At 44.9% G+C, this 27,456-nt stretch overlaps 1 protein-coding gene and 1 pseudogene across 1 annotated transcript in view; both read left to right on the plus strand.

Annotated features, from left to right (window-relative positions):
- The window catches only part of LOC135919109 (uncharacterized), a 374,349-nt gene that overhangs the window by 266,914 nt on the left and 79,979 nt on the right, over positions 1–27,456 (plus strand). Inside the window, exons 4-6 of the mRNA XM_070538765.1 lie at positions 5,616–5,688; positions 13,118–13,163; positions 25,896–25,912. Of these exons, the coding sequence (XP_070394866.1) occupies positions 5,616–5,688; positions 13,118–13,163; positions 25,896–25,912 (136 nt within the window). The remainder of the gene's footprint in view (positions 1–5,615; positions 5,689–13,117; positions 13,164–25,895; positions 25,913–27,456) is intronic.
- LOC135919118 (U2 spliceosomal RNA) lies at positions 12,398–12,577 on the plus strand (annotated as a pseudogene).

The following is a 27,456-nucleotide window of genomic DNA, read 5'->3' on the forward strand; positions in this document are numbered from 1 at the left end:
GCTCCTTGCGGATGATGCGCATGAAAGTCTTCAAAATGGCGCGGCGGAACAAGTCTCACGTTGTGAGGGTGAACTCGTGATTCTCAAACCATGTCGTGGTGGCGTCTCCCAAGCAGAAGTAAGCATGGGGTAGCTTGGCGTTGGAGTTGCAGTTGCTGAATGCAGAGACCCCGTCGTATGTCTTCAGCTAATTTTCTGGCTCTTCAAACGCTGAGCCACGGAAGGTCGGTGGCTCCCTCAGCTGTTACCGCCTCGGTGGGCGACGATGGGGCTGCCATTAGTATTGTTGATTTGGCCACGACATTATTGGTCGTATCAGGCAGAAGTCTATGCTCCGCAGGCTAGTTTTGTAGCCTGCGGCTTGCTCGACGGTACGTAGGGAAGTTGGTACGGTCTTAAGGTTTCGCGCTTGGATCGCGCCTGTGCGGGGGCGTCAGTGGGGGGAAACTCCCCGGTGTCCCTATTGCAAAAACCAGCGTCTTCCAGTGTGAAAGCAGCGCGCTTTTTGGCGCTGGGTCACATTGGGTACGCTGGCACTCGCTGGGACTCACTGGGACACCAGTGAGAACGCTGGATAAGAGCTGGGTCACACTAAAAGAGACGCTGGTTCCACTGCCATGACGCTGGGGCGCACTGGTTTGTGCTGAACAGGCGCTGGTTCTCGCTGCAGTTTGCTGGTTCGCACTAGAAACTGCGCTGGTTGTGTTTGTACCGCGCTGGTTCCAGTACGCAAGGACGAGCGCTGCTGAATATTAAATGCTTTATACAATTTCATCGCTTGATACTAGTCTCTTGTTCTAAGTGAGGCTATATCTTGGGGGTTATAAAACCCCATTTCGTGTCGCAGCTTGGAATAAAGGTGCCTGAGCTGCTCTGTTTATTCATGGACATTGGAAACTGAAGATAATTTTCGTTGTTTTTTTCATTTTCCCTTTTGACTGGGCAGATAGCTAAATTCTTGAACGAAACCACATAAACGCAGAGGACACCGCGTTTTTTAGTAGTTCGCACGTAACATATGACTGGGAGTTGTCGCCGTTGTCGCAGTGCTGTGACTGGACATGAAATGCAGAAGTCGTTCAGACGCGTGCGAACGGACCTCGAGTTCGAAGCCTATCGCTGACTGCTATTATCGCACCAATAACAAAGCTGAGGTGATTCGTGCGCTTCCACTTTCCATATTGTACTAGGAAAAGTTATGAGGCTCAAATACACACATTTTAGCTTTCACCAGCTACCCGCGCCGAGATCGGTCCCCACCGAAGCTTAGGCCTAGTGTATCCGCCGAGTCCGTCCTCACGCTATCGGCGAGTCTATGCTCAGGAATCACGAAATATAACAAGGATAAATCCCTCTGCATTTCATCTTTCGCATCAGTGTTCGTAAATAAACACTTTTTTCATGTCTACAGTGCCAGCACAAGAAGCGATGACCGCAGATGTGACGCGTCATAAACACAGGTATTTGTGCTATCGCCGAAGGCTCCCAGCACTAGCCTGCCGTTCTCTGACGGAGATATATGAATACACAGGCGTGTTGACTGAAAGGCATCACTGAACTAAGGAAATGTTGCATATCCTTTGCGTGAAGAACGAGAAACAGCTATCGAAGTCGGCAGTAACAACCCATACACCATCCCGGGTCGGCGGTTAATTTAGGACTTTTTTTCGAAAATAAAATAGCAATCGCAAGTGAAAATTGATGTTGTGGCACTTCCAAGTATGCTACTGAATACGGACAGCAACTTTTTCTTTCTGGTACAAGCGTGAGCTTTAGTTGCTGGGTGATAGCGCATCAACCATGTCTGTACGAGGCGTAGCTCTGCGAAACAAACTGCTTCTCGCCTTTGACATGGCGAATTATGCACCTGTTTCCGTCTGCTGGCTTATGGGACATCTTGCAAAGAACCCTGAAAAAGGAACTGCCGCTTACACCCTATGGCATTCGATTTCTTCCGTCGAAAGCGAAGGTGTGCCGTACGATATGCTAATGATTCTAGTAATGCACAGTGTTTGGAAAACCAGAATGTCAGTGCGTAATGCGGACGTCAACGCGAGGTCAGCCCGGGACAACTTCAACGAAAGCATCGCAAATTTACGAGATGTGTACAAACAGAAGGAAGAAAAGCCAGATTGGTGTGTTTGTCTGGACGAACTCCTGACCGTAAAGCGTTTTTTTACCAACTTATGCTAGCCAGACATAAGCTAGCATTTTTAATGTGATGTTATGATGGTGTTTTTCACTGTATTGTGCCATGTTGGCAATAAAGAAAAAAAAAAGCTGGCGTGGCGTAGTGGTAAAGTGCCGGGAGTGGTATCTGTTGGTCGGACGTTCGAGTCCTGGTCGGAGCAGTTTTGTTTTTTCAATTTCTTTTTCATTTTTTTATTGCACTAAACACTCTTTCTTGCTTTCTGTATGCAAATAAATATATACGGTGTCCAGGCACCGCATATTTAACGCGCTAGAGCTGTTTTTCGCGTGAATATCCAGTGCCTCCCAGTACGCTGCGCCTTCCGAGCGTCCCAGCATCCAGCGCGCTGCACTGGGCCCATAATCCGGTGCACTGGGTTTTGCAATAGGGGTCGCTGGCAGAAGTAATTGGCGCCATATTTGTATTGGGAGAACTCGAAAATCCGTTTGCCTTGCATGGCCTCGTAGATCGTCACGCACACGCGCGCCGATCCAGGTGGCCGAGCCCTACCCCCCCCCCCTCCAACTTCTCCCGAAACGCCCTCCCTCGTTACTCCTTCGCAACTCCCTCACCTTCGAGTGTCTCCGTGCGCACGCCGTGCGGCCCTGCCGGCCCGGCGCCAGCTCAGCTCGCTGCATGACGTTTCCGGTTTCATTATCTGCTATTATCGAGAGGCGTGCGCTGCTGTGCGTTGACCGGCGTGGTTAGCTTCGTCAGTTTCGTGGTCCTCGGTAGCTATGTGCTTGTGCTCCGCGATGTTTAACCCGTTTCGCGACTCGTACCGCTCGCACATCGTGTAGTGGTACACAAATACCTAAAAAACAAGCCCTGCAAGGTAGTTCCGGGTGCCTAAAGAGAACAGGTGAGCGCTCAGACTCAAGGACATCAGAAGGTGCATGTACACGAACACAACCCTGTCCATCTGTGTGCTCCATGAGGCTCCGGACGTCGTTGCGCCGAGATTGTGCTACACTTGCCTCTTCCCGGTAGAGAAAGCTGACAAATAGATGTTCCTCCTCATTGTCACCTGGTCTATGACTTGTGCTTTTCTGTGCCAAATCTCATTCTGGAACTTCAGTAACTTGCCCAGCTTTCCATAGCGCCCTCAGTGCTTTTTCTGTGTGTCACGTTCTACAAATCTACTAACAGCTGAAAAATTACTGTTCCTGTTTGTGTACTATCTCAGTAACCGCCGATGAGAAAATCGCGCGAACAACCTTCATGTGTAGGCACTTTTTCATGTGTAGGCACGCTTTTTTCCTTCTGGAAAGCATGAGCATTGCAAGTGTCCTACACGCAGATTTTTGCAGTTCGTGTTTATTATACAAAAAAAAGCCCAGTAGGTAAGACTTAGTGCATTAAGTGACGTAACTTTATTGCTAAGCATCGCATTCGGGTGAAAACAAAAGTAGTGTTGTTGGCTTATTTTACCTGCTTTGATTGAGCAATAAGCCTTTCTGCGAATGTTTTCTATGTGCTGCCGCAAAAGTTGACTACCTTCTGTTCCCCTTGCCACCGTTACTCAAGTTGTGGCCAAGTGCAAAATAATGTGATAATGTGTGTTTCAGCTTTTAGTACAATGTTATTTTTTCTGCAGTGTTCTTTTTTCAATTTGTTCAGCAATAATGAAGATGTCACGTATTTCATATACTTTCGTGCAGATTTATAAGTAAGCTCTTTTTTTTGGTATGGCTCTCAATCAAACAATGTTACCATTTTATTCTATTTTTTAGGTATTTTGCGTGTCATTGTTTTTGCCATTACCAGTGAGTTTTCCTTTTTTATAGTTGTCACGACTATGTCGTACATGTCAAATTTTGTGGAATATTTTAGTGCATATATCAGAAGCTCGTCTACATTTCAGTCTTGAGGGCGTTATATAAAAAATCTTGTTTTTTTTATGTGTGTGTACATGAAACGGCATTTGGGCATTCGGGTTCGGGTTTTTATTTATTATTTTATTTGACAATGTCCTTACAGGCCTCGTATGAGGCATTGGGGCATTATGAGGCATTTTTGTGCTTAGTACTCTTGTATATGTCATGCACCTTTCACTTTTGCTCATTTTTTAAGCGTGTATCACCCCACGTTATAAGAAAAATCTCATTTCGAAAACGAAGTCAATAAAGCGAGACTTAACATCTGTTGTGTTGGAAGTGGAATTTTTTTATGCCCCGGGACATGCTGGTATAATATAAGTATGGGCAAGACTGCGTGATTGCCAACGCATAGCCCACGGCGCACCACGCGCCAGCTCGCAAGCAATGCCAATGCGCTGCCTAGCGCACGCATTGCTTGCGAGATGGCGCGTGGTGCGCCGTAGCACGCGCGCGATAAAAAAAAAATGAAACGCGCCGCATCATTGCGGAAAGGGTGAAAGTGAGCGAAGCGGGTCAAATCAAAAAGAAAAGAAATACGCATGGGGGAGGAGGCGCCGCGCGGCTGCTATTCCTGTTTCCATGAGAACGTAAACAATTGTGTGCGCCGCCATTTCGCTTCTGCGTCATCCATTCGTTAGACCGTAACTGAAGGGCACCTTGGCGCTAGCGTCGAAAGAGAGTCTGGTCGAAAACAGCCAATGGCAGCCATGCGGAGATGCACCCCCCTGGGGGCGTCCGGTACATGTACACACAAGCACCTCCACCAGATGTCGCGTAGTAGTGATGGGCGAAGAACACAGCAGGAAGGCTGCAAATACGTTCACCTTTTATTGGGCGAACCTGTGCCTACGAAAGCAAGTTACATGTAAAGCACGACGACAACGGGGAACACAGTCGGCGATCTTCGGAATCTGATATGCGGGTCAAGCGCATCGGCTTTTATACTTGAGTCATCAAAGGTTCAGCAGTGGTCACGGGTGCCTGCATTCCTTCCAGAAAGTACTACACAATTCGCGTCGCGCATACAATCATATTGCACAAGCTTCGATGATGACAGACAACCGATAGAACCATCGATAAGATTCCAGTAAGTTTCAATCATGCGGGTGTGTCTTGCACTGAGCGTGAACTAAGTTGTTAGAGGGTCAAATGCAGTCCTCAGAAAAGCGTAAATAAGTACTCGTGTTACTATGTATTTTTTGCCTATCTGATCTCGAGCTAAGCTTTATTTAAAACATCTAACTATGCTGTAGCGTTAGCTACACTTACAATGACTCCAGTTCTATCATTCCCTTCCTTTATTTTCTTCTGCTAATACTCTAATTCTCCCTTACTTAACTCGACTCCTAAGAAAATGACCGGATAGGTTAAGCCATGCGCTGAAAAATGGCTCGACTGGAAATGTTGTTAGGCTGAAAATGGTCTGCGAAAGCCGTCGGTGGCCTGTTTAGTCGTCGGCTTATTTTGCAGCTGCCAGCATAGGCTTATCAGATAAACTGTTATCTGGAATAGATAAATTTTGTTGCTTGTTTGTCTTTTTCCAGATGACTGTATCGCTGAAACAAAGGACAGCGGCCACTACGACCACTGCGAGACAGCCTGTGACCTCGCTTGCAAGTAAGGCCGTGCCTATAAACAAATGCCCCCGTATGACCACTTATTTGCAGCTCGCTACCTGTGTTATGGCCGCATTCCTTGTTCCTAAACAAAAGTGAGTGTGCGAAGCCACAAAAATAACTCATCACGAAGTATTGATAGCTTAGTTGCGAAGCAAAAAGAAATTATTTCATCTGTACTGTACATTCAATAAAGAAAACGTAGCCATTAAAGTAAGGGGATTTTGTTGCTCGGCAGTCGATGAAGTTCATCAAGATCAAGATCAGGAAAATACACAGAACACAGGACAGCGAAAAATATTACAAGTTCATTGTTACATGGTATGTGAACTGAAATTTGATATTTCTGCATTATTTGCATATTTTTCTTCGTTCTATTGCGAGAAATTACTTTTTTTCAAGATCCCCTATTTCTTTTATTCATATGAAATTTTTTTACGCACATGCACATCGATGTCGTATTTCAGCATGACTTTGGTTGTCACGCCTTGTTTAACCAAAAGGTCAATTTGGTCGATTCCGGTGATAGTGCAGTTTGCAGAGCAATGTGGTCAACTTTCAAATTTATTGGTACTGATTACACCCGCTCGGTTAGTGTTTACCTACTTGGTGACTAATTATTGCTTCTATTCCCGTCGAGGCCTACATTTTATTACCTTCTTCGACTCGGCAGGACATTCCGAATAACGATACTGCCACTTTTGTGAGGGGGTTACATACACGGATAGCTAGACAAGCGGCATGAAACTGATCATTATTAGCAACGTTATTACGCGAAAATCAACAAATTAAACTGAGAATATATATACGTTAGCCATTGTATGTATTCTGCAGTCCAGAATACAGGTGACCACTTTTTAAATGGCGTTTATTTTTTCATTTGTGATTCCAACAATCCGCGGCAACAAACTAATGTTATGGTACATTCTTAATGGCAGCAGCAAAGAACAACATGCCATTACCTTTTGCCCATATGGCTAAGGCGGGTCTATCTTCTCTCGTGTAGAAGATCACGCGGATCGCTTTTACTTGAAGACACTTGGCAAGCTTGCTGTTTTTTTTGTTCGGAAGTTTGTCTATCGGCATTAAACGTCTCCAGCGTGCAAGTTATACAGAGTGTTTTTTTAGCGGCACCAAATTATTAAAGATTACCTTTGAAAGATTTACGAAATTTTAACGCTTGATCTAAATTGCTTAATGAGCGGGCCATTACTTTTACGAAAAATCAAATTGCCTCTTTGAACCAATATTATATTTACGCAAATTCATATTATAAATAATAACTTTACGGCATATATTTAAATCTACGAATTGTAACTAGTTAGTGTGAAAGCTACATCGACTGTGAACGAATTCAAAGGGTGGCACCGATTTTGAGACATTCGCCGTAGCCATACGGTAATAATACACTGTTGTTCCACGTATTTTTATGAAAATGCTGTTTCATGCAGTTAAGTACAAAATGATCTAGAACGTCAGTGAATGTCGTCGGGCATTGCCATTTATCATCACAAAACTCGGCTATTAATGAGGATTTGTTTCAAGTGATAATGGCTTACGAACTCACTGGCTACAATTCGTCAAATGAAATATGTGGCATAAAGTAATTGAAAACGAATATCCGTGTAATTACGGTAATTATCGAAGTACGCATTTCGCTTTCTCGTAGAAGTGGTGGCCGCTTCATTGAGTTAGTTAGCTCAAGAGTTAGAATGGTGCTGTGGGCCACGGGCAATCCTTAAAAATTTGGTGCAGCTAAAAAAAAACCCCTCCACATGCAGGCATAGTTCGCAATGTCCAACTAAATTTAAATCGGATCTATGCGCGGCCCATAGATCCGCAGGTGATAGGCAGGTTGACGGCTTAGGTGTAGCCAAACAGGTGAGAGGTAATGATGCCTCGTTGAGTGCAATCTGCGGCAATTCTACACCCAAAGCAATGGATGCTGAGCACCTTCACCGCACTAATGAGACCAATTTCGTCCTACATCTCTGCACTCGCCAACCAGCTCGAATACGTAGGAGTACGTAGTTGCAAATCACACGCCGAATTAAAACACATGCGTGTTTATTGCTTCAGTAAGTAACAAATTTAAAATTAATTATGTCAGCGTCTTAGAACCCCAACCATAGCTACGGTCTGGTGGTGGGTGAAGGTCGGTATAAATGAAGATTTTATTCTGTTGAAATATGTATAGTGTATTACCAAACATTTCTTTTCAGTCCTTAGCATTCCTGCTATTCAAGGGCTCACGCAAAGTTTATGCAAGTAAACAACTGGAGCACACTTTTGTGGATATCTAGACTGGAATAAACATAAAAATTGAAGGAGCACAAAACAAAGGAAAAAATTGGATCAAGAATTTTATGTGGTCGTACGGATGCATTCTGAAATTTCATAGTACTGAGAAAGTATAACGAACGCAACAGTCTGTAATGACATTTAAATAAAGGTGATAATTAATATAGCAGCAGCCTAGCCGATGCGAACAGGCCGAGCTGTCTTGCAATCATAGCACAGGTCACTCACAAACGCGACGCGCGTCTGCTTCATTACAATGGACCCGGATGTGAAAGGGAGCCTGGCGACTTACGGAGCAGACAAGATAAGGGGGTCATAATATGTCTTCTGCCGGCGAAAATGCACTGTGTCTAAACCGAGACAGCGAATGTCCGGTGGTGGTATGCCCGGCCTATATCTTTACTGCGAAGGCAAGCAAACAGATGCCGATCCTGCTGGTTACTGTTCACAATACTGTCGCACAGTAGTGACCGTGAAGAAGGCAGCAAAACTCTGATTCACGAAACTAGCGTTTTATTGGGTGAACTTGTGCTCTCAAAAGCAGGCTACACTCAAAGAAAAGCGATAGCGGAGAACACAGAGGGCGATTGCTGAAAATCTGATCTCCCGGTCAAGCGCGTCGGCATTTATACACGAGCCATCGAACCTTCTGAAGTTCCTAAGTTCTACACCAGTCTTGTCGCGCATACATAGAATCAGATTACACGAGGTTTGGCGACAACAGACATCGGATAGAACAATTGATAATAATGCAGAAACTTCAGATACATGCAGGCACGTCCCGCGCTGATTAATAACGTTCCTTAGACGGTGAAAAGCGCTCAACCGGATAACATAAACAACTCCACGCGTCTATTCCCCTCCCCCCTTAAAAATCATCGCCCGGATGCTACAAACATAACAGGATAGCGAAACACAAAAGGACATTTATCAAAGAAACAAAGTGCAAAGAAACACAATCCAAAAAATGAAAGTACAAAGATCAGCTACGCAAAGTCCCAAAGTTCTTAATATCGAGTTTGAATACTAAGTTCAACCCACTTTCTTCAGTAATCTTAATGTCATTAGTGTGAACGCCACTACGAGCAATGGTGTCCGGTTGAATGGTTGGTAATGTGCGTACGATGAATAATTCCTAATACCATTCATGGTATATCAAAATAATTTACATTATAATAATATAAAGCTACTTCCAGACTACACGAGGTGCAATTCAATTGTTTGATTTCATATGAGGAAGCACATAATAAAAGACCACAGTACAGCATTTGATGCTTCGAATTCCCTGAACAGCTGGAGGGCAGCTCCTTTGACAACCTAGTAAATTACATCAAAATGAAAATACAGTCACAACTAGCGCACATTGCCAATGACGACATAAAAAGCTAGAACCTCATCTCGCGGTTTCAAAAAGTAGAGCGTACACTCTAAAAGTTCTTCACATCCTTGAGAATGTATCTTGTGCCGAAACAATAATTGTCATCCGTCTTGGTTGCGCTCCCTTCGTTGGAAACTCTGCGGTGACTACTTTTCTGTATAGAATGTTATTTAATTCTGAAAATGCACCGGCCATTCCTGACCTAAAGTAGACATCTAAAGAACAGACAGGCAACCTCTGATGAATAGCTTAGTCCCAAACGGCATAAACAATTAATGTATAGCATTCTGCGGCTAGATGTCCAGGAATTCGTCTGTGCAGCGAAAAACAAGTGCTATCTGTTACCAACGAAGTGCATTTCAGCTGTTTTGGTTCGTTTTTTGAAACGAACAGTGACTTGTCGTTAGGGTTTCAATTAGCAACGCCATATACCAATACGGAAATGCCAACTGTTCTAGGCAGTTGTCCGCAACACTTCACATATGATAAGCATAAAAATTGAGGCAGAAACTAGGGGATTGCCACATAGTGCGAAGTGGAATTTTTATATTATTATATCCAGTGTATACACGTATTACGTGTAGAATCTTTCATTTATGAAGCTCGAGATTCCTTAAAATGAGTTTACTGGGGAGATAACCATAGCGTGCGGGGTATTCTTTGGAGTCGCTTTTCTCAATACCGTGGCGGGATCAAATCCCGGCCGCGGCGGCTGCATTTTGACTGGGACGAAACACATCCATGTAGTGTGGACTGGGTGCACGCTAAAGAAATCCAGGGGCTCAAAATTGTGCCGGAGCCCCTCGCTACGGCGTGCTTCATAATCATATCTTGGTTTTGGCACATAAATCACAGAATATCAATTCAAATAATACATCGAAAGCCTAATACGACTAGCCTTCCGTAGTTTTTTCGGCGTCCGGCAACAGCGAAAATCCTGTGGGCCCATCCCGGTGATATTGCAGGAAGCGTCCAAGCTCAAAAGCTCAATGGCACATACCCCTGTGGGTTTGGGAACCTATAACGCGCCCTTTATCTATTCTTGTCACACATAGGACTAATAGAGGTCCCAGGTACACAAGTAAGAACAGAGTTTTGGGGGGAATTTCACGTTTTTGTAAAGGGCAAGAATAAATGCAGGGTTTGCAAAACCAGGAATGCTGGCTGACTTGTGTAAGTCGCCAAGATATATGGTATTATTATTATTCGTGTGTAATTGTAATATATCCTTCCTTTTCGGGAAACAGTCAGGCCAAAACTGGCACATAGAATACATAGCGCGCATGCTGGCGTTGAGCAAAGGAAAGCACTTTAATGGCTATAATTGGTGTACGAGTGCGCCAGTGGCAATTCATACACGTCCTGTAAGAGGCGATGATGCACATACAAAAAGCTGCGCTCAAGTGGTTCGGCATTGTGAGTGTGACTTGGGGAGGTTTTCTCAGCCAATACAGGTGTCACAGCTGGTTGGTGTGCAATTGACTTTGTTGCGAGGGAGCATAGGTGGAAGAAAAGAAACAGCCTAAGGAATGGCAGCGAAAGGTGAAAACAGTAAATGCTCTGAAACGAATAAGTAACTACAAAGAACACTACTCTCTGTGTGACGATTCTCAGGTAGGGAGGTTTCGGCCCCAATTTGTTTTAGAGTTCAGTGCTCGTCTATGGAGCTAAGTGCAATCCAACCACACAGAGTCGTTTGAAGGCATCCAAACTTGGTGAGAAATGCCAAATAACAAATTGCTTTTTTCTAAATAGAGAGAGCGCATTCATAGACTGCATAATGCCAGATATGCTCCCCTGCACCTAGTAAATTTTTTGCATAAGTGACCTCCTCCATGTATTTGCCGAAAATGTAGATAACCTGTGCAACTACGGTTATCCTGCAGCGGAATTATTCAGACGAGGCATGTGCAACAGTGTTGCGCCCGGTTAACTGAAAAGACCATGGTTGTCTCTCAGAAATATGCGAACAAAGCGAATAGTCGACAACATGCAACCCTGAATTTCCCAATTATAATTTATTCGCATCAGAAATGATGCTGAATTTATTTGCGATATTTGAAATATTAACAAGCCCGTACTTCTAAGCTTACCACTACATCCACACCACCTTTCCCACTGCGTAAGTATTGATAGCACACCCGTTTTCCTCCACCATCTGCTAAAGAAACTCTCCAATTTATTACGCACTGCATTGCCAATGTGAGCGTGCCTTCTTTCGCCGGTAAAACAAGAAAAACAACTACCAAGTGCACGGGAATGAATGTGCCAAAGTAATCTCATGCGGAATCACTCGAGTACTAGAAAATATACCGAAACGATACTCCTGAAAGCTGGAGCGAGGGCGCAATTTATGGGCGCAGGAGCGTCCGTGTTCTCATTTTCTTGTAATTACGTTGTGCAGAGTTGAGTCAAAAGCTGGCATGCGCCGGAACTTGTATACGGGATGTGACTTCATTGTGCACAGTATTTTTTACAAAGCAGCAATGCCATTAAGAAATTTCTACTTCTAGAGTCAGATTAAGCTTTAGAGGCAGACACTATTTCCCCGCGAAATTTAAACGATCTATGAAGCTGAAAAAAAAATTTGCTAAATAAATTTCAAGCTAACTACTTCATGGCACATATGTCAAGTCACGAATTATAGCCGGTGACTACAAAAGTCATATACAAATTGAATTAGTTTTGAGGACGACACAAGTTTCGAGACAAGCATTCCCAAACTTTTCGATGAAAGTTATTCGTGTTCTACCTATTTTGAAGGATGAACGCATAAAAAACGTTTTCTTAAAAAAAATTATGAGCCATTCCATTCTGTGAAGCTCGACGACCAGCGAAGCTTTATAGCACACGACACAGGGGTCGTGTTTTTTTCTAGAGAATCGCGTGGACGACAGGACCGCCACCCCGAGGGAAAGTAGACACGCGTGACCATTCGACCGGACCGACACCACGGGACAGCGGAAGGAAAGGAAACTGGACATGCAAGCCCCTGGAAGGCCGACAAAGAGAGGACGGCGCGAATTTATACATAGCAGACACGGGTCAATATGTAGTATCTGTTCTTATCAGCCTAATATGTGATACGGGCTGCATTTGCACCCAAGATACTGAACTTATCTTGTCAAGTTGGTGGAGTACTTCAAGCCTGCTTCACCTCCGCCGCGGGTCGGCCTGGTATTGCTCTATCTTCGGGATCGGGCGACGGTTTTTTCTCGCGCAGAACATAAATGCCAGGAAGCCTAGCCATAAACAGCTTCGCTGTAAAAGTAAGTGGAACAACCGTACGTTTTCACCGCAAGTTTGGCAGCGCTTATCTCAAAACCGCTGACTTTCAAAGTTCGCTTTCGGTTGATTTTCCTGTAAACTTACTCGCTTCAGTTCGCGTATTGCTCTATGTGTGCTCAAATATATCGTTCAAAAGCAGCTTAGTAAAATTGTGGTAAAAACTGTAAATAATGTAATTCCGTGTGTTCTAGTAAACCAGTTTAATGAGAAACTTTTGTCAGTTTGCCACACATGACATATATATATATATATATATATATATAACAATTCTTAACGTAAAAAACAACTGTATAATGCTGCAGCCAACTTATACAATTGTTCATTCACTTATTCGTTCAATCATACCTCAAGAGTCCTAGCTGGACGTTATGTGAGTGGTGACTCGCACAGTGGTGCCCTCGGTAACGGTTGGGTGTCGCCGAGATTCACAGGTTCTCTAATGACATCTTTTTATCCTTTTTAGGGAAACCGAGTATGATGCGAGGCTGGCTGGTTTCTCAAAATATCAGGTAAGATGTTTAGCGAGGCATACGTTGGTGACAATTTTCAAGCCTCCCATAATTCTTTCAATTAAAAACTTATTTGCACAGCATTTCTTACATCTCCAAAATTACAAAATATGTACAGGTGCAGAAGTGACGAAACATTTTTGGTAGAGAGTTTTCTCAGGTCTACAGAATGCGATGGTATGACAATGCTCACAATAGGAACATCAGATATGAGGAGATGAACGGTTTCATGTCTAGCAGGATTCAAAAGCACTGATCCAGCCACTTTCTAATTATATATAGTGCGCACACAGTGGAAAACAATGAAAAAGTGGAGCCATACATACAACGACAAAACCCACATCGACCAAAAATACCCAACTGAGAACCTTTCCACTCGTGCTACTAAAACATTTTGCACACTTCATACAAACTTGCGGCACACTTCTAATACGAAGTTTTTCAAGATAAATGCGAAAAATTTCCCATATCATTACCCTCATCAATACTGTTTCTGTTCATGCAGTATCCCAGCGTGAACAATTGTGTACACAGCGGCTGAAACGTTTAACCATCGATATTTGAATGCAGCCGCCGACTTCTACATTTCGCATAACTTTATCCCGTCCGCTGCGTTGGGCTGAAACCAAGAGCTGAAAATGAGCGCAAAACAAACCACACATAAGATGGCCGAACTTTTTCATCCTTCAACTCCAGCTCTCAACCCTAAAATGAAGAATGGAGCCATAATGTGGAGTAGAAAAGTGTAGTTTAACAGTTTTAAAGAGAGATGAGATGCTTCAGAAAGGCTGGCCTATGTTTAGATAGGGAGACCTATCTTCGTCAACGGTGGCCTTGTCATCCTCGATGCTTAGTTTTCACAAGTTAGTAGGGTTATGTCTTGCGCGGTCGTTGTTGGCGGTGGCTGGCTGTACATGAAGCTGAAAGGAAACTGAGCATTGTCCTTTGACGTTTCAGGGCATGGTTTATAGGAGAAGAAAAAATCAGCGAATCCCACGCAGTGTGGGAATCGATGTATACAAAGCTGTGTGTGCTATTTTGAATGACGATAATTAGCGGTGATGCTGGCAACGAATGTGTAATTTCTTCAGCGCTTAGTCCAATATGAGTGTGTTGTGTTGATATTAGACGTTCTCTTGCGTGGACCACTGCAGTTTGTATAACACACAGAACCCACAGGGAGACGTGTTTCCTTGAGGTGTTGTGCCTCATGCATTGATTTATGTATGATTGAGTGGCCATCTTGAATGCCTGCTCAATCACTCAGATGATCTTCGCTTTGTTTATCTTGGAGGTAATGACCCTATAGCGCTAAGTACTAAATTGAAGTTATTATATTCAGCGAATTACTACGTTGTCTCGAAACACTAACACAGTCGAAGCATCTTGGTTCCGCCGATCTGCTGGAAACAGTATTAGGCACGAGAATTACATGATAAATTCCAAATGTTCGTTCTAATAAGGGAAATTTCAAGTTATCTTGGATAAACATTGAATCATTCAGGTGATCTTCGCTTTGTTAATCACGGAGAGAAATAGCCGATTGCGCTAATTACGTAATAAATTGAAGTTCTTATATGCAGTGAATTCCTACGAAAACAAAGCAGGAATCTTGGTTTTGTCGATCTCCTGGAAACAGTACTAAGCGTGAGATTTACATGAGAAATTTGAAGTGCGTGCTCCACTCAGGGAGATTTTAAATTGTTTTCGATGTCGAATCAAATCCTCAGACAATTCTCGATCTGTTAATCTTCGAAATGGATACCTAATAGCGCTAATTGCGTACAGCTTTTAAGGTGGTATATAAACAAATTAATACAATATCTTGCAACATACACTAAAGCAATCGAAAAATACTGGTTTTGCCGACGTTCTGACAACCGTAGTAGTCGCGAGAATGACACGAGGAATTCGAAGTGTGCGTCTCACTCCGGGATATATCAAATCATCTTGTAGGTCCACCCAAACCTTCAAATCATCTTCGCTCTGATAATCGTTGAGGTGGACACCGAATAGTGCTAATAACCTATTACGTTCAAGCTGTTATGGTGAAAGAACTCCTATGTTATTTTGAAGGACTCCCTAAAGAAGTAGAAGAATCTTGGTCTTCTCAAGGTTCTGGCAACAGTAGTGGTCGCGAGGATAACATGATAAATTCCAAGTGTGCGTTCCACTCAGGGGGGTTTCGTGTTTTTTTCGATGCCCACTCATACACTTAGATAATCTACGCATTGTTCATCTTCTGTGTGGAGACCTGATAGCGCTAATTACGTACTAAGTTCAAGTTGTTATGTTCAGTGAATTTCTACGTTGTCTTGAAACACTCACTAAATCAATCGAATAATTTTTGTTTTGTCCATCTCCTGGAGACAGAACTAGGCGTGAGATAAACATGAGAAATTAGAGGCTTCAAATTGTCTTCGATGTGAAATAAAATGCTCAGACGATCCTTGATTTGTTAATCTTCGAAATGGAGACCCAATAGCGCTAATTACGTACTACGTTTCAGCTGGTATATTGAAAGAATTCCTACGTTATCGTGAAAGGCTCACTAAAGCAATAAATAAATCTTCGTTTTGTCGACGTTCTGGCAACAGTAGCGGTTGCGATAATGATATCCGGAATCCGAAGTATGTGTTCCACTCAGGAAGATTTCAAGTTGTCTTGGATGTCCAACCAAAGCTTGAGGTGGTCTTCGCTTCTTAATCTTGGAGGTGCATAAAAATAGAACTAATAACGTACCATGTGGAAGCTGTTATATTGAAACAATTCCTTCGTTATCCGGAAATACTCCCTCAAGCAATTAAAAAATATTAGTTTTGTCAACGTTCTGGCAACAGTAGGAGTTGAGAGAATGGCACGAGAAATTGGGGGTGTACGTTCCACGCAGTGGAATTTCAAATTGTCTTTTAAGTCCAATCAAATCCTCAGAAAATCCTCGCTTTGTTAATCTTCGAGGTGGAGGCGGAATAGAGCTGATACCGTACTATGTTCCAGTTGTTATATTCAGCTTATTCCTACGTTATCATGAAAGACTTCCTAAAGCAATGGAAGAATCTTGGTTTGGTCGACGCTCTGGCAACAGTAGTAGTCGTGAGAACGAGATAAGAAATCGGAAGTGTGTGGTTCGCTCAGGGAGATACCAAGTTGTCTTCGATGCCCACTCAAACCCTGAGATAATCTTTGCTTTGTTTATGCTCGCGGTAAAGGGCCAATGGCACTAATAGGTGCCACCTGTGACCTGGGTGCAGCGGTGGCGTAGAGGTAGAGTATCCGCCTCGCGGACCGTGGCTCGAATCCCGGTGCCGCGCAATTTTCCACCAGATTTTTTTTAAAATCCGCGTGTGGATAAAATTGCATAAACAGACCTGCCTGATCCGAGTGACCAGAACCGGTAACGCCCTCCCTCACCAGAGCAGGATTGGCCATCCTGGTGCAGTACTTCACCACAACCTCCTATATGAATACAACAATCAAACCCCGGCCCTCAGTGGCTGCGAAGCAATTGACCACGGCGGCAGTCAGACCTGTGACACAGCAGAGGGTGCTAAGAATACCCGGGTCCGAACGGACCGCCAATGGAATCTGAACATGGCAATGGTTAACGCTATAACGTTATCTAGTGAGGCGAGTCTAGCAGTGCTATTGCAGGAATCAGAGGGCAGCGAATGGGATATAATATACAGTGCTAAAAAGCGGGCACGTCCTGTGCTATCGGGGCTTCGCGGAGAGACGAGAATTAGGAGTCGGATTCCTGATTAATAAGTATATAGCTGGTAACATACAGAAATTGTGTACCATTAAAGAGAGGGGGGCAGGTCTTGTTGGGAAACTTAATAAGAGGTACAAATTAAAGTTCGCACAGGTGTACGCCCCTACATCCAGTCATGATGACCCGGAAGTCGAAAGCTTCTATGAACACGTGGAATCGGCGATGGGTAAAGTCAAAACAAAATACACTATACTGATGGGCGACTTCAATGCCAGGGTAGACAAGAAGCAGGCTGGAGACAAGTCCGTGGGGGAATATGGCATAGACTCTAGGAATAGCTGGGGCGAGTTATTAGTAGAGTTTGCAGAACAGAATAATAGGCGGCTAATGAATAACTTCTTCCGCAAGCGAGATAGGTGAAAGTGGACGTGGAGGAGCCCGAATGGCGAGAGTAAAAATGAAATAGACCTTGTACCACGCGCTAACCCTGGCATCATATAAGAAATGGATGGGCTCGGCAAGGTGCGCTGCAGTGACCATAGGATGGTAAGAACTCGAATTAGCCTAGACTTGAGGAGGGAACGAAAGAAACTGGTACATAAGAAGCGGATCAATGTCTTAGTGGTAAGAAGGAAAATAGAGGAAATGCGGATCGATCTACAGAACAGGTATTCGGCTTTAACTCAGGAAGAGGACCTTAGTGTTGAAGGAACGAACGACAATCTTATGGGCATCAATAAGGAGTGTGCAATAGAAGTCGGTGGTAACTCCGTTATGCAGGATGCCAGTAAGCTATCGCAGGAGACGAAACAATGAGACAGGAAACATTGAGCACTTTTTGTGGTCCTGCCAGCAATTCCAAGACGAAAGCGACACTCTCCTGAAAAATCTGCAAAACAAGGACCTTCCGCATGCGCGCCTGCAAGACCTATATTTCCCGAGGGATCAGTTATAGCCCGCAAAGAAACTTCACGTCTCCTCATCGATTTCTTAAGAAAGACCGGTTTGATGGACATATGGTGAAACCCTTCCGCGGTATTGTGCGAGACGCTCGGGCGGAGCAATTGCCGGCCTTGTTCGCCAGGCTAGTCCCACCTGTTGCTACAATTCACCACCACCACCACCACCACGAAAGATCTTATCCAGAAACACCAATGTATGAAGGCCTCTAACCCTACAGCTAGAATAGAACTGGCAGAACTTTCCAAGGTAATCAATAAGCGTAAGACAGCTGACATAAGGAAGTATAATATGGATAGAATTGAACATGCTCTCAGGAACGGAGGAAGACTAAAAGCACTGAAGAAGAAACTAGGAATAGGCAAGAATCAGATGTGTACGTTAAGAAACCAAGCCGACAATATCATTACTAACATGGATGTGATAGCTGAAGTGGCTGTGGAGTTCTGTAGAGATTTACACAGTACCAGTGGCACCCACGACGATAACGGAACAGAGAATAGTCTAGAGGAATTCCAAATCCCACAAGTAACGCCGGAAGAAGTAAAGAAAACCTTAGGAGCACTGAAAAGGGGGGAGGCAGCTAGGGAGGATCAGGTAATAGCATATTTGTTGAAGGATGGTGGGCAGATTGTTCTAGAAAAACTGGCCACCCTGTATACGGAATGCCTCATGACCTCGAGCGTACCTGAATGGCATACTAAGTTAAAGCTTTTTATTCAGCGAATTCCTACATTATTTTGAAACAGTCAATAAAGCAGCCACATAATCTTTGTGTTGTCGAACTTCTCGGAGGAGCCGCAGTCGCGGAAATCACTGAGAAATTTTAAAAGTGTGCTTTTCACTCAATAAGCCTGTGAGTTGTGTTGGGTACCAACTTAAACGCTAAGAGGACCTTGGTTTTGACCTTCTTTGAGGATGAGTCCGAATATCAACTATTACCTACTATGTCTACGTTGTTATATTCAGCGAGTTCTTCCATTGGGTTTGACGCTCACTTAATCAATCTTAGAATCTAGATTCTCTCAAACTTCATTGAAGCAGCCACATCTGCGAGAATTACATATGACCATAGAACCGAAGTATGAGTCTCAGGCTATGAGATTGTTAGTGGTTTCGAATTTCGAATCGTCACTCAAAAGCCTAGATGATTTTGGAGGAGTTCCAAGATCAACAATTAAATAGTCCGTCAGATATTTTATACGTAGCAAATTTCTACGTTATATATATATATATATATATATATATATATATATATATATATATATATATATATATATATATATATATATATATATATATATATTGTTACGGCCGCCGCGAAAGCCGTTCATTAACAAGCAAGGTACAGTTAGACGTGGCGGCCTTGATCAGTTGAGCCTATCGAAATTAAGCTAGCGCGCGGCACGTCATCCTCCTCCTTCGCCTGTCTTGGATGCCCCACATACGGTTGATGCGTAAATCCACTACGTACGTAACAGTGTCACATTTCCCTGCGCGCAGACAAACACCGCCGGACAGGTCAAACAGGTGGCCAAGAAATAAAGGCCTTTATACGGGCTACATGCAAAGGTTCAGTCTTTGCTGACCATCGGCCATTTGATGTGAGGTGTACCATGCGGTAGGTTAATTGGAATTTACGATCAGTAATAACATAGGGTGCAACATAGTGGACCAGCAGTTTTCAGATAATACACGTTTTCTTGTTGTTTACCAGAGAAACTAACTCCCCGGGTTCATATATCACTTGTTGGCCTCGGCGTAGGTATCGTGCCATCGAGCGGTCTTGTGAAATAAGAGTGCGCAAAGAAGCAAGTCATCGGGGCTCTTCAGCAAGAGAGACGGTATAGGATATACAAAGAGTATCGTGGCTTGAAAAGGGGAAGATTGTGTCTAGTGTGTAACGAGGTGGACGAGCATATAAAAGAAAGAATGGACTGTAACGCGTAATTTTGTACTGTGAGGTGTTAAATGCGTACTTAATGAAAGGTAGCACGCTATCTCAGTTGTTATGATCTGGCGTGACATACATGGACAGCATGTTAGTAAGAGTTATGTTCATGCGATCAGTAAAGCCATTTGTTTGTGAGTGAGACGGGGTTGAATGTCGAAAACTTGAGGCACATATACGAAACATCTCTTTGACCACGTCTGCAGTGAACTGGCGCTCACAATCGTTGATGGTGACTCCGGGAGGTCCTTGTCAGAGAGTGACAAAACGCAGCAGGGAAATTGAATTCGGTTGCCGTAGCCCATGGTATTGCAGCTGTCTCACAGTAGCCCGTCAAGTGATCGGCACAAACGACATTCCAGTGATTCCCTTCAGATGACCGCGGGAAAGGACCCAGAATATCGATGTCCACATGCTCAAACGAAATGCTGAGGGGTGGCACTCTTTGTAGTCGCCCAGGAGGAGCACTCGTCAGACACTCGTGACGTTGACCCTCGTTTCAGCTGGATACATAGTGGTCGCTAGTCTGGCGCATTTTAGGCCAGTAGAACCTTTATTGAACGCGGTAGAGCGTCAGTTGAGATCCCAAATTACCAGATGTTGGATAGTCATGCATACAGCCCAAGAGGGAGACACGGTGACTAACCGGGACCACTAGAAAATATCGTGGGCCAGTAGCAGAATACTTCTTTTTGTGAAGAACCCCATCACGCACGCAGAAACGAGTGGAGGGTGCCTATTTTCTTGCAGTATTGAGCAGTGATTCTAAAGTTCTCTGCTTTTGTTGCTCAATCTTGGAGGTATTTATATCAATTACTCTTGGCACCAGTGATGCGATATAGTGGTCGAAGTCGTCCGCGTAGCAGTACCTCGGTGGAAGCGGCAAGCGCGAGAGGCAGTCAGTGTCGGCTTGCCTTCGGCAGTTTTTAGAAGAAACGCTAAAGTCATATTCCTGTAAACGAAGTGTCCAACGCACAAGCCGTCCCGACGGATCACGCAGAGTAACGAGCCAGCAGAGAGAATGATGGTTTGTCCCCACAGTAAAGGGGCGTCCAAAGGTATGACGGGAAGCGCGGTACTGCGAAAATCCTTGCAAGACACTCTTGCTCGGTGTCAGGGTAGTTGCGCTGGCACTTACTTAAAGAGCGACTCGCGTAGGTGACGACGTGTTCCTTGGTGTCGACGTGTTGGATCAGGACAGCGCCGATGCCAATACCGCTAGCGTCCGTATGAACTTCTTTGGGAGCCGCATCACCGATGTGTCGGAGGATGGGACAGGACGTCAGAAGAAAACTCAGCTCGCGGAAACTAGCTTCATACTCAGGGGTCCAGTCAAAGGGAAGGTCCATCTCGAGGAGGCATGTCAGCGGATAGGAGATGTTGGCAAATCCACGAATAAGCTGACTGAATTGTGAGTAAAGCCCCAAGAAACTGCGTAGCTCTTTTACATGGTGAGGTTGCTTGAATGCTTCCAGAGTAGCAGTCTTCACGGCATCGTGTGGCATGCCGTCCTTATCCAGTAGATGACCCATAACCAGTGTTTGGCACTCTTCAAAGTTACATTTCTTCGAGTTCAGCACCAAAGGCGCTTTTCCAAGCAGTCTACCACAAGATCGAGACGTGTGTTGTGCTCATTCAGCGTGCACCCGGGAATCACTACATCGTGTAGATAGCACATGCATACTTCCCACATCAAACCACGCAGGATGTTGTCAATAAAGCGCTCGAAAGTTGCAGGTGCATTACAGAGCCCGAATGGCATCACATAAAATTAAAAAATTCCATTTGGTGCTACAAAAGTTTTTTTCGCCTTGTCTGCCTTCGGCATACGAATCTGTCAGTACCCCGACCTCAAGTCAACAGACGAATAATAAGACGCTGATGAAAGGCAATCGACGGAATTGTCAATATGCGGGAAAGTATATACGTCCATTTAGTGATCGTGATGGTGTTGAGGCGGCGCTAGTCAACACAAAATCGTCATATACCATCTTTCTTTTTAACCATAATCACTGGCGCTGCCCACGGACTACGGAATTCTTGGATTGCGTTCTTATTTAGCATTTCGTGCACTTGGTCGTTGATCACCTTGAATTCTGATGGTATACTGCTTCTGTCGCAAAGCAAAAAGTCTTCCAACCTGCGCAAACAAACGACCACAGAGAGAGAGAACACACAAGGACAGGCGCAGACGTGCAACTAATCTTTATTCCACAAAGACCACATATAAATACATCCGAGAAATACACCACTGCAGTTGCGCGGAGAAAGCATATTCACCCGAAACCTTTTTGATCAAGTTACACGCAACCTAAGTGCGTTCATGAAGAAACCTCACCTCATTGTTGTACAGATAAACTGAGGTGCCGCTGACACAATCATCGCCCTTCTTTCTTATATGATACGCCTCGCGTAACTCTCTCGCTCGGCTACCTTGGTACCGGCACAGCATCTTCACTTCTTTCAGGATCGGCTTACACGGGCATGTTAAGTAATGTGATGAGGTTTGTTGATGAACGTAGTTAGGTTGCGCGTTGCTTCAACAGAAAGTTTTTGGGTGATAGTGCTTTCTCTGCGCAAGCGCAGTGGTGTTTTTCTTGGCTGTACTTATATGTGGTCCTTGTGGAATAAAGATTAGTTGCAAGTCTGCGCCTGTCTTTGTGTGCTCTCTCTCTCTCTCTGTGGCAGTTTGTTTGCGCAGTTATAAAACTGGTTGCTAATATGCACAATAAAAAGTTCTTCTAAGCTACTTCTGTCGGAAAGGTTGGGCGAAATCACGTATCTATGCGATGGTGTATTCGAGGAGGAAACAATGGTGGCCCCTCTTGCTTCGAAACGTCAAACAGCCCGGTATGTTTTAGAAAAATATTCGCCACTTCATGGCGCAGGTTGTTGCTGAGTGACTTGTTCACTATAGCTAGAATGCAAGAGTGCGCAGCAGGGCAATGTATTAATGAAATCGCGTTCTTCCGCAGAATCAGGGACCTCTGTAAGAATGGTGAGCGAATGAACTTGATCTTCATGGTAGGCGCAAGTGTCAGACCCTGTGGTAGCATTGCAGGTTATCTTGAACAGATTACGGTCCATAAGCTAGTGTATCCCTGAACAACTCACAGTGGGCAATACGGTATCAGCACATTTCTCTTGATGCAACTCAGATGAACTAGCTCCAGGGTAGCGTCAAACGTTTCGTTGGTAGTAGGGGAACAAGCGACTGAAACACACGCTGCGAATAGCTAAGGCACAACTGTATCCCCCTATACACAAAGCACACCTCCGCGATACGGCGGGCCTTCCATTAAACGCAGCAGAAAAGCTTGTGCCTACACTGTTTTCTCCCATTCTGCAGTTGACAGTGGCACCACACAGTTTCAAATAATCAAGGCCCAGGATTGTGTCATGCGTAGAATGGCGCACAACAGTGAACGCTGCTTTGAATATTTGACCACCCAAGATAACGTCTACATAGAACACGCCGACAAAATCTAACAAATCCCCACTAACTCCGCGAAACATATCAGCGCGGTCCCAGCGAAACATCACTTTTCGTCCTAGGAGGCTTTTAAATGAAAGCCTGAGCACTGAAACAGTTGCTCCCGTGTCCACTAAGCCATTGATTTAACTGCGTCTATTAGAACAGACGCCTTATTCTTAAACATACAAATGGGTGAAGGTATTCCTGTCGACATCGAAGATTGTCCAGCGACCTCACCTCCATGGGCCACGTTGACTAGTTTTCCGGAAGTGGCGACGGGCAGCGGCGCCGCAGAGACGGGGACCAGCTTGCGCGAGGAGCGGGTGGTGCTGTCAAGCTGTGATCGGATGCTCGAGAACGTTCCCGCAGCAGCTCCAGGTGGTGGTGAGGCAGGCTTTCTGGATATGTGAGCGAAGGCGAATACGTTTCGCCAAGTGCAGCGCGGTACCGCGTAGACATCGTCGGTCGTCGAACCTCGGTGGTTGGCGGCAATTGCAGTACCTAGCAATGTGACCCAAGTCGCCATAACCATAGCACACAGGCAAACGACGATCAATGATTTGCCCCTCAAAGCGCTCAGACATGGGGGCCGTGTAGCAGAGCGAAGTGGCTGAGCCTACTGCACCTGAGGAACCCTTGGTCTGTGTGCGAACCTGCAGGGGCAAGGGTTTTCTCCAAGTACGTCTTAGGGCGCAAATGTGCCCTGACGTGGCTATGGAGCTTCTCTGTGGTTGACGTTATGTGACACATACCGACGGTTACCATGAAGCGCAGGGTGCTGCTGACACCATGTGTTGCAGGTAATAAGTATCAGGTTGTTGCATGACGTTGCGTGCAATTACCTGTGTCGCAGCAGCTTTTCACGCACGATCTGCCGTATAGCAGGCGAAAGATCGTCGGATGGGCTCTCATCGACTCTGTCAACGGTTGTCACATTCACCTGGCGTCGAAATTTTGGCGCAATTTGACGTGTATTCGATGTCTCAAACGCACGGCACTCACGTACGACATCTGAGAAGGAATTAACGTGTTCCCTGCTTATAGGGAAATTGTAGTCATCTCCAATTCCTTCAAAGAGATGCCCGACTCAGTGTTCCTGAGACATCTGCGAAGTTACTACTTTGAACAGCTTGAGGATCTCTTCTATGTATGTAGTACATGGTTCTCCAGGAGTTTGAGCTCTTTGAAGTAGTGCTATCCCTGCGCATTTCTCTTTGGCCGTAGGACACGCCAAAATATTTCTTAATTTTCTCAACAAAGCGCTCCCACGTTGTTATGGAGTCTTCGTGTTTTAATACCACATTAGGGCTGTCTCACTCAGAAAAAAATGCGACATATTCAAGCTGAGTGACAGAATCCCAATGGTTATAGCGTTTCACCCTTCCGTTGTGCGTCAGCCACTCGTCGGCATCTTCACCCGCTTTCCCCGCGAACGACCGTGGTGCCATGTAGTGCTGCAAAGGTTCAACTGGCTCTGACCTTTGAGCAGGTTCAACTAGAGCTGGCCTTTGTCCACCTCCGTCCTGAGCCATGGGGCAGGTCGTTGGCAAGAGACCTGCACGACGACGGCTCAGACGAAGTTCTAGATATTGCGGGTGCACGATAAGTTGTGTCGCACCCTGCACCTCCACCACTCTGTTATGCCCACGGAAGGCGTTTATTGACAAGCCAGGTACAACTAGACGAGACAGCCTTGATCAGCTGAGCGCCAATCGAGATTCAGCTAGCCAGCCGCGCGCTATCTTCTTCCTTCACTTGTCTTTAAGGCTCCACGTACTGTTGAGGTGTCAACCCACTACACACGTAAGAGTGTCACAATATATATAAAGTGAAACATCAACTGGCTGAAACACGGCGCTACCTCACATTCGTCCACCGCCGTTCAGTAGCGCATCATCTGTCTTTTCAATTCTACACCCTCGTCGCTAACAGACCCTCGGTTGCTACCTCGCCCGCTCACCTTACCATCTCTCACTTTTACAAGAACCGTACCTATATATACAGTGCCAAGGATAGCATAATCCGCCTTGAAAAAGAAAAGTCCACTTGCTGAAAGGTTGGCTTCTGCCTTGATCTAGTTCTCCTTTCGCTCATCGACTTGAATTTGCCTCTCCCTAATTCCCCGTGTTTTCCGTAACTGAAAACAAGGCAGACATGCTCGCGAAACATTTTTTTTCTGAGGTGTGGTTCTTACTGCCTCATAGCCAATAAGAGACCTGTAGGAAGATACTTGTACAATATTAAAGGCATTGATTTAGACTAGTTGGTCTGTCATACTCGGAAACTCAATAGCGCTAAAAAGGCCGAGACAGACGCAGAAACGACAACACGCTGCACTAACTTCCAAACGTTTATTCTAACTGTTTATTAGCCCACAAAGGACATTTGCCATTCCGGAATAAATCCTAGGAATTTCGTGCCGTGTGTTATCCTGTCTTTGTATGTCCCGGTATTTTAGGCACTATTGAGGTTCGCAGTTGTACAATAATTTTTGGCTGAGGAGATGACACACAGTGCTTTCCGTGGTCTCGCATACATTGGTGTATGCTGTAACACTGCTCAGTCATGTAGATGGCTGCGCGAAACATCACTTTCCACATTACTTGACGCTTCCTTTGTTTCTTTCTTTTTCAGGGTCTCAACGAAACAACGTAAGTCTCGCTCAAAAGACGGGCACTGGGGAGAGGGTGGGAGCGTAGACGTTCGGCCGTCCCGGTGAGACATATTCGGTATCATTTAGGCGCGCTGTCGATGCGGACACGCACAAGCACTCACTTCAGCAAAAGCTTTGTTATTAACAGGTGAACATATCATACTCACGCCGAAGCAAAGAAGCTGAGTGCGCACGGTATCACGTTAAGGAAAGGACGTTGCTAGATGTACGTCAGCTGTCTCCCTTTGACTTTTTTGCAGGTACTTTCGAAGGATCGTAAAGGGTCTTATGCAAGTGCATTCGACATATTTAAATGGTTTTGGATTTTTCACGTTGATATAGGTGAAGCATAAGCATTCTTAACACCTATATTGATGCTTCTCACACGTCGGCCTCATTCTGTGTGTGTTCGAAAGAAGGGGACCTTAGCAGGCACTGGCCGTGCAAATTGACGTAGTTAGTAGGTAGTTCTTGGCAAAGCAAGCTAAAGCATGCTCACACGCTTACCATTCAAGCTTGCTTATCAAGCTTATAATTTAGCCGTGTCCGGCGAAGGGTACTCTGGGGGTTGAGTCGATGTTGAGGGACTGGACCTGCAAGACCCCTCCGAAAAGGCTACATACCTCTTTGGCCTCTACTTCACGTAGACGGCAACCCACGAATTCAACCACCCGGGAGGAATCGGCAGTCATCTTTTCCTGTCCTCTTCCTCGTGACCTTTTTCATCGTGTTTTTCTTTCATACCTGTCCTGTCCCCTTTTATGTATTTATAACTTCATTTTGGTTTCTTGATGACAAGGGTTACCGTTGTGTGGCTATCCTGTCTTGTTTATGTCGTAATTGGTTATAGCAACACAGTACAACCCGCGTTGGCAGGACTTCGCTTGCAGGAGCTATTGTCACGTCCCCTTGAGAGGCTGGGTGGAGAGCGGCTGGCATCGCTGGTCAAATTATTTAAAGCTTTTTGACATTACCTTCCTTGCTCAAACTACCTGATTGTCTTTTTTGCAAGAGAGGACGTATCGAAGAAACTTAAGGCATTTTTTCCGATGCAGAGAAAACTTTCCGCCTAACCATGCCATACACGCTGGGAACCCTGGAAAGCCTGTCAGAACAATTCCACAAAAATTTTTACTAAATGCCTCACAGACACGCGGGGAACTGGCTACAAAGTGAGAACAATGGCTAGCGGCGACCCCCTGCTTGTGGCACGCGGGAAGCTCCCGCGTCAAATGATTTCTAATGTCGGGGCATATGGGGATGCCCAAGTCATGGTGACACCACATCGGTCACTCATTGCATGCAAAGGAGTGATATCAGACGATGGCATTTGGAACTTCAGTGAACAGCTCCTAGAGGGCTTGAACGACCAGAACGGCATGTAGGTACACAGAATAAATATAAATTGGGAGGATAAAGAAATTGCAACAAACCATTTGATACTTACCTTTGGTTCAAGAAAACTGCCCGCGAAAATTGAGGCTGAGTATGTTGATATACGCATAAACGCGTAATCCCTAACCCTCGTAAATGTTTCAGCTG

This window comes from Dermacentor albipictus, chromosome 1 (assembly GCF_038994185.2).
Source record: "Dermacentor albipictus isolate Rhodes 1998 colony chromosome 1, USDA_Dalb.pri_finalv2, whole genome shotgun sequence".
Taxonomy (NCBI): Eukaryota; Metazoa; Arthropoda; class Arachnida; order Ixodida; family Ixodidae; genus Dermacentor; species Dermacentor albipictus.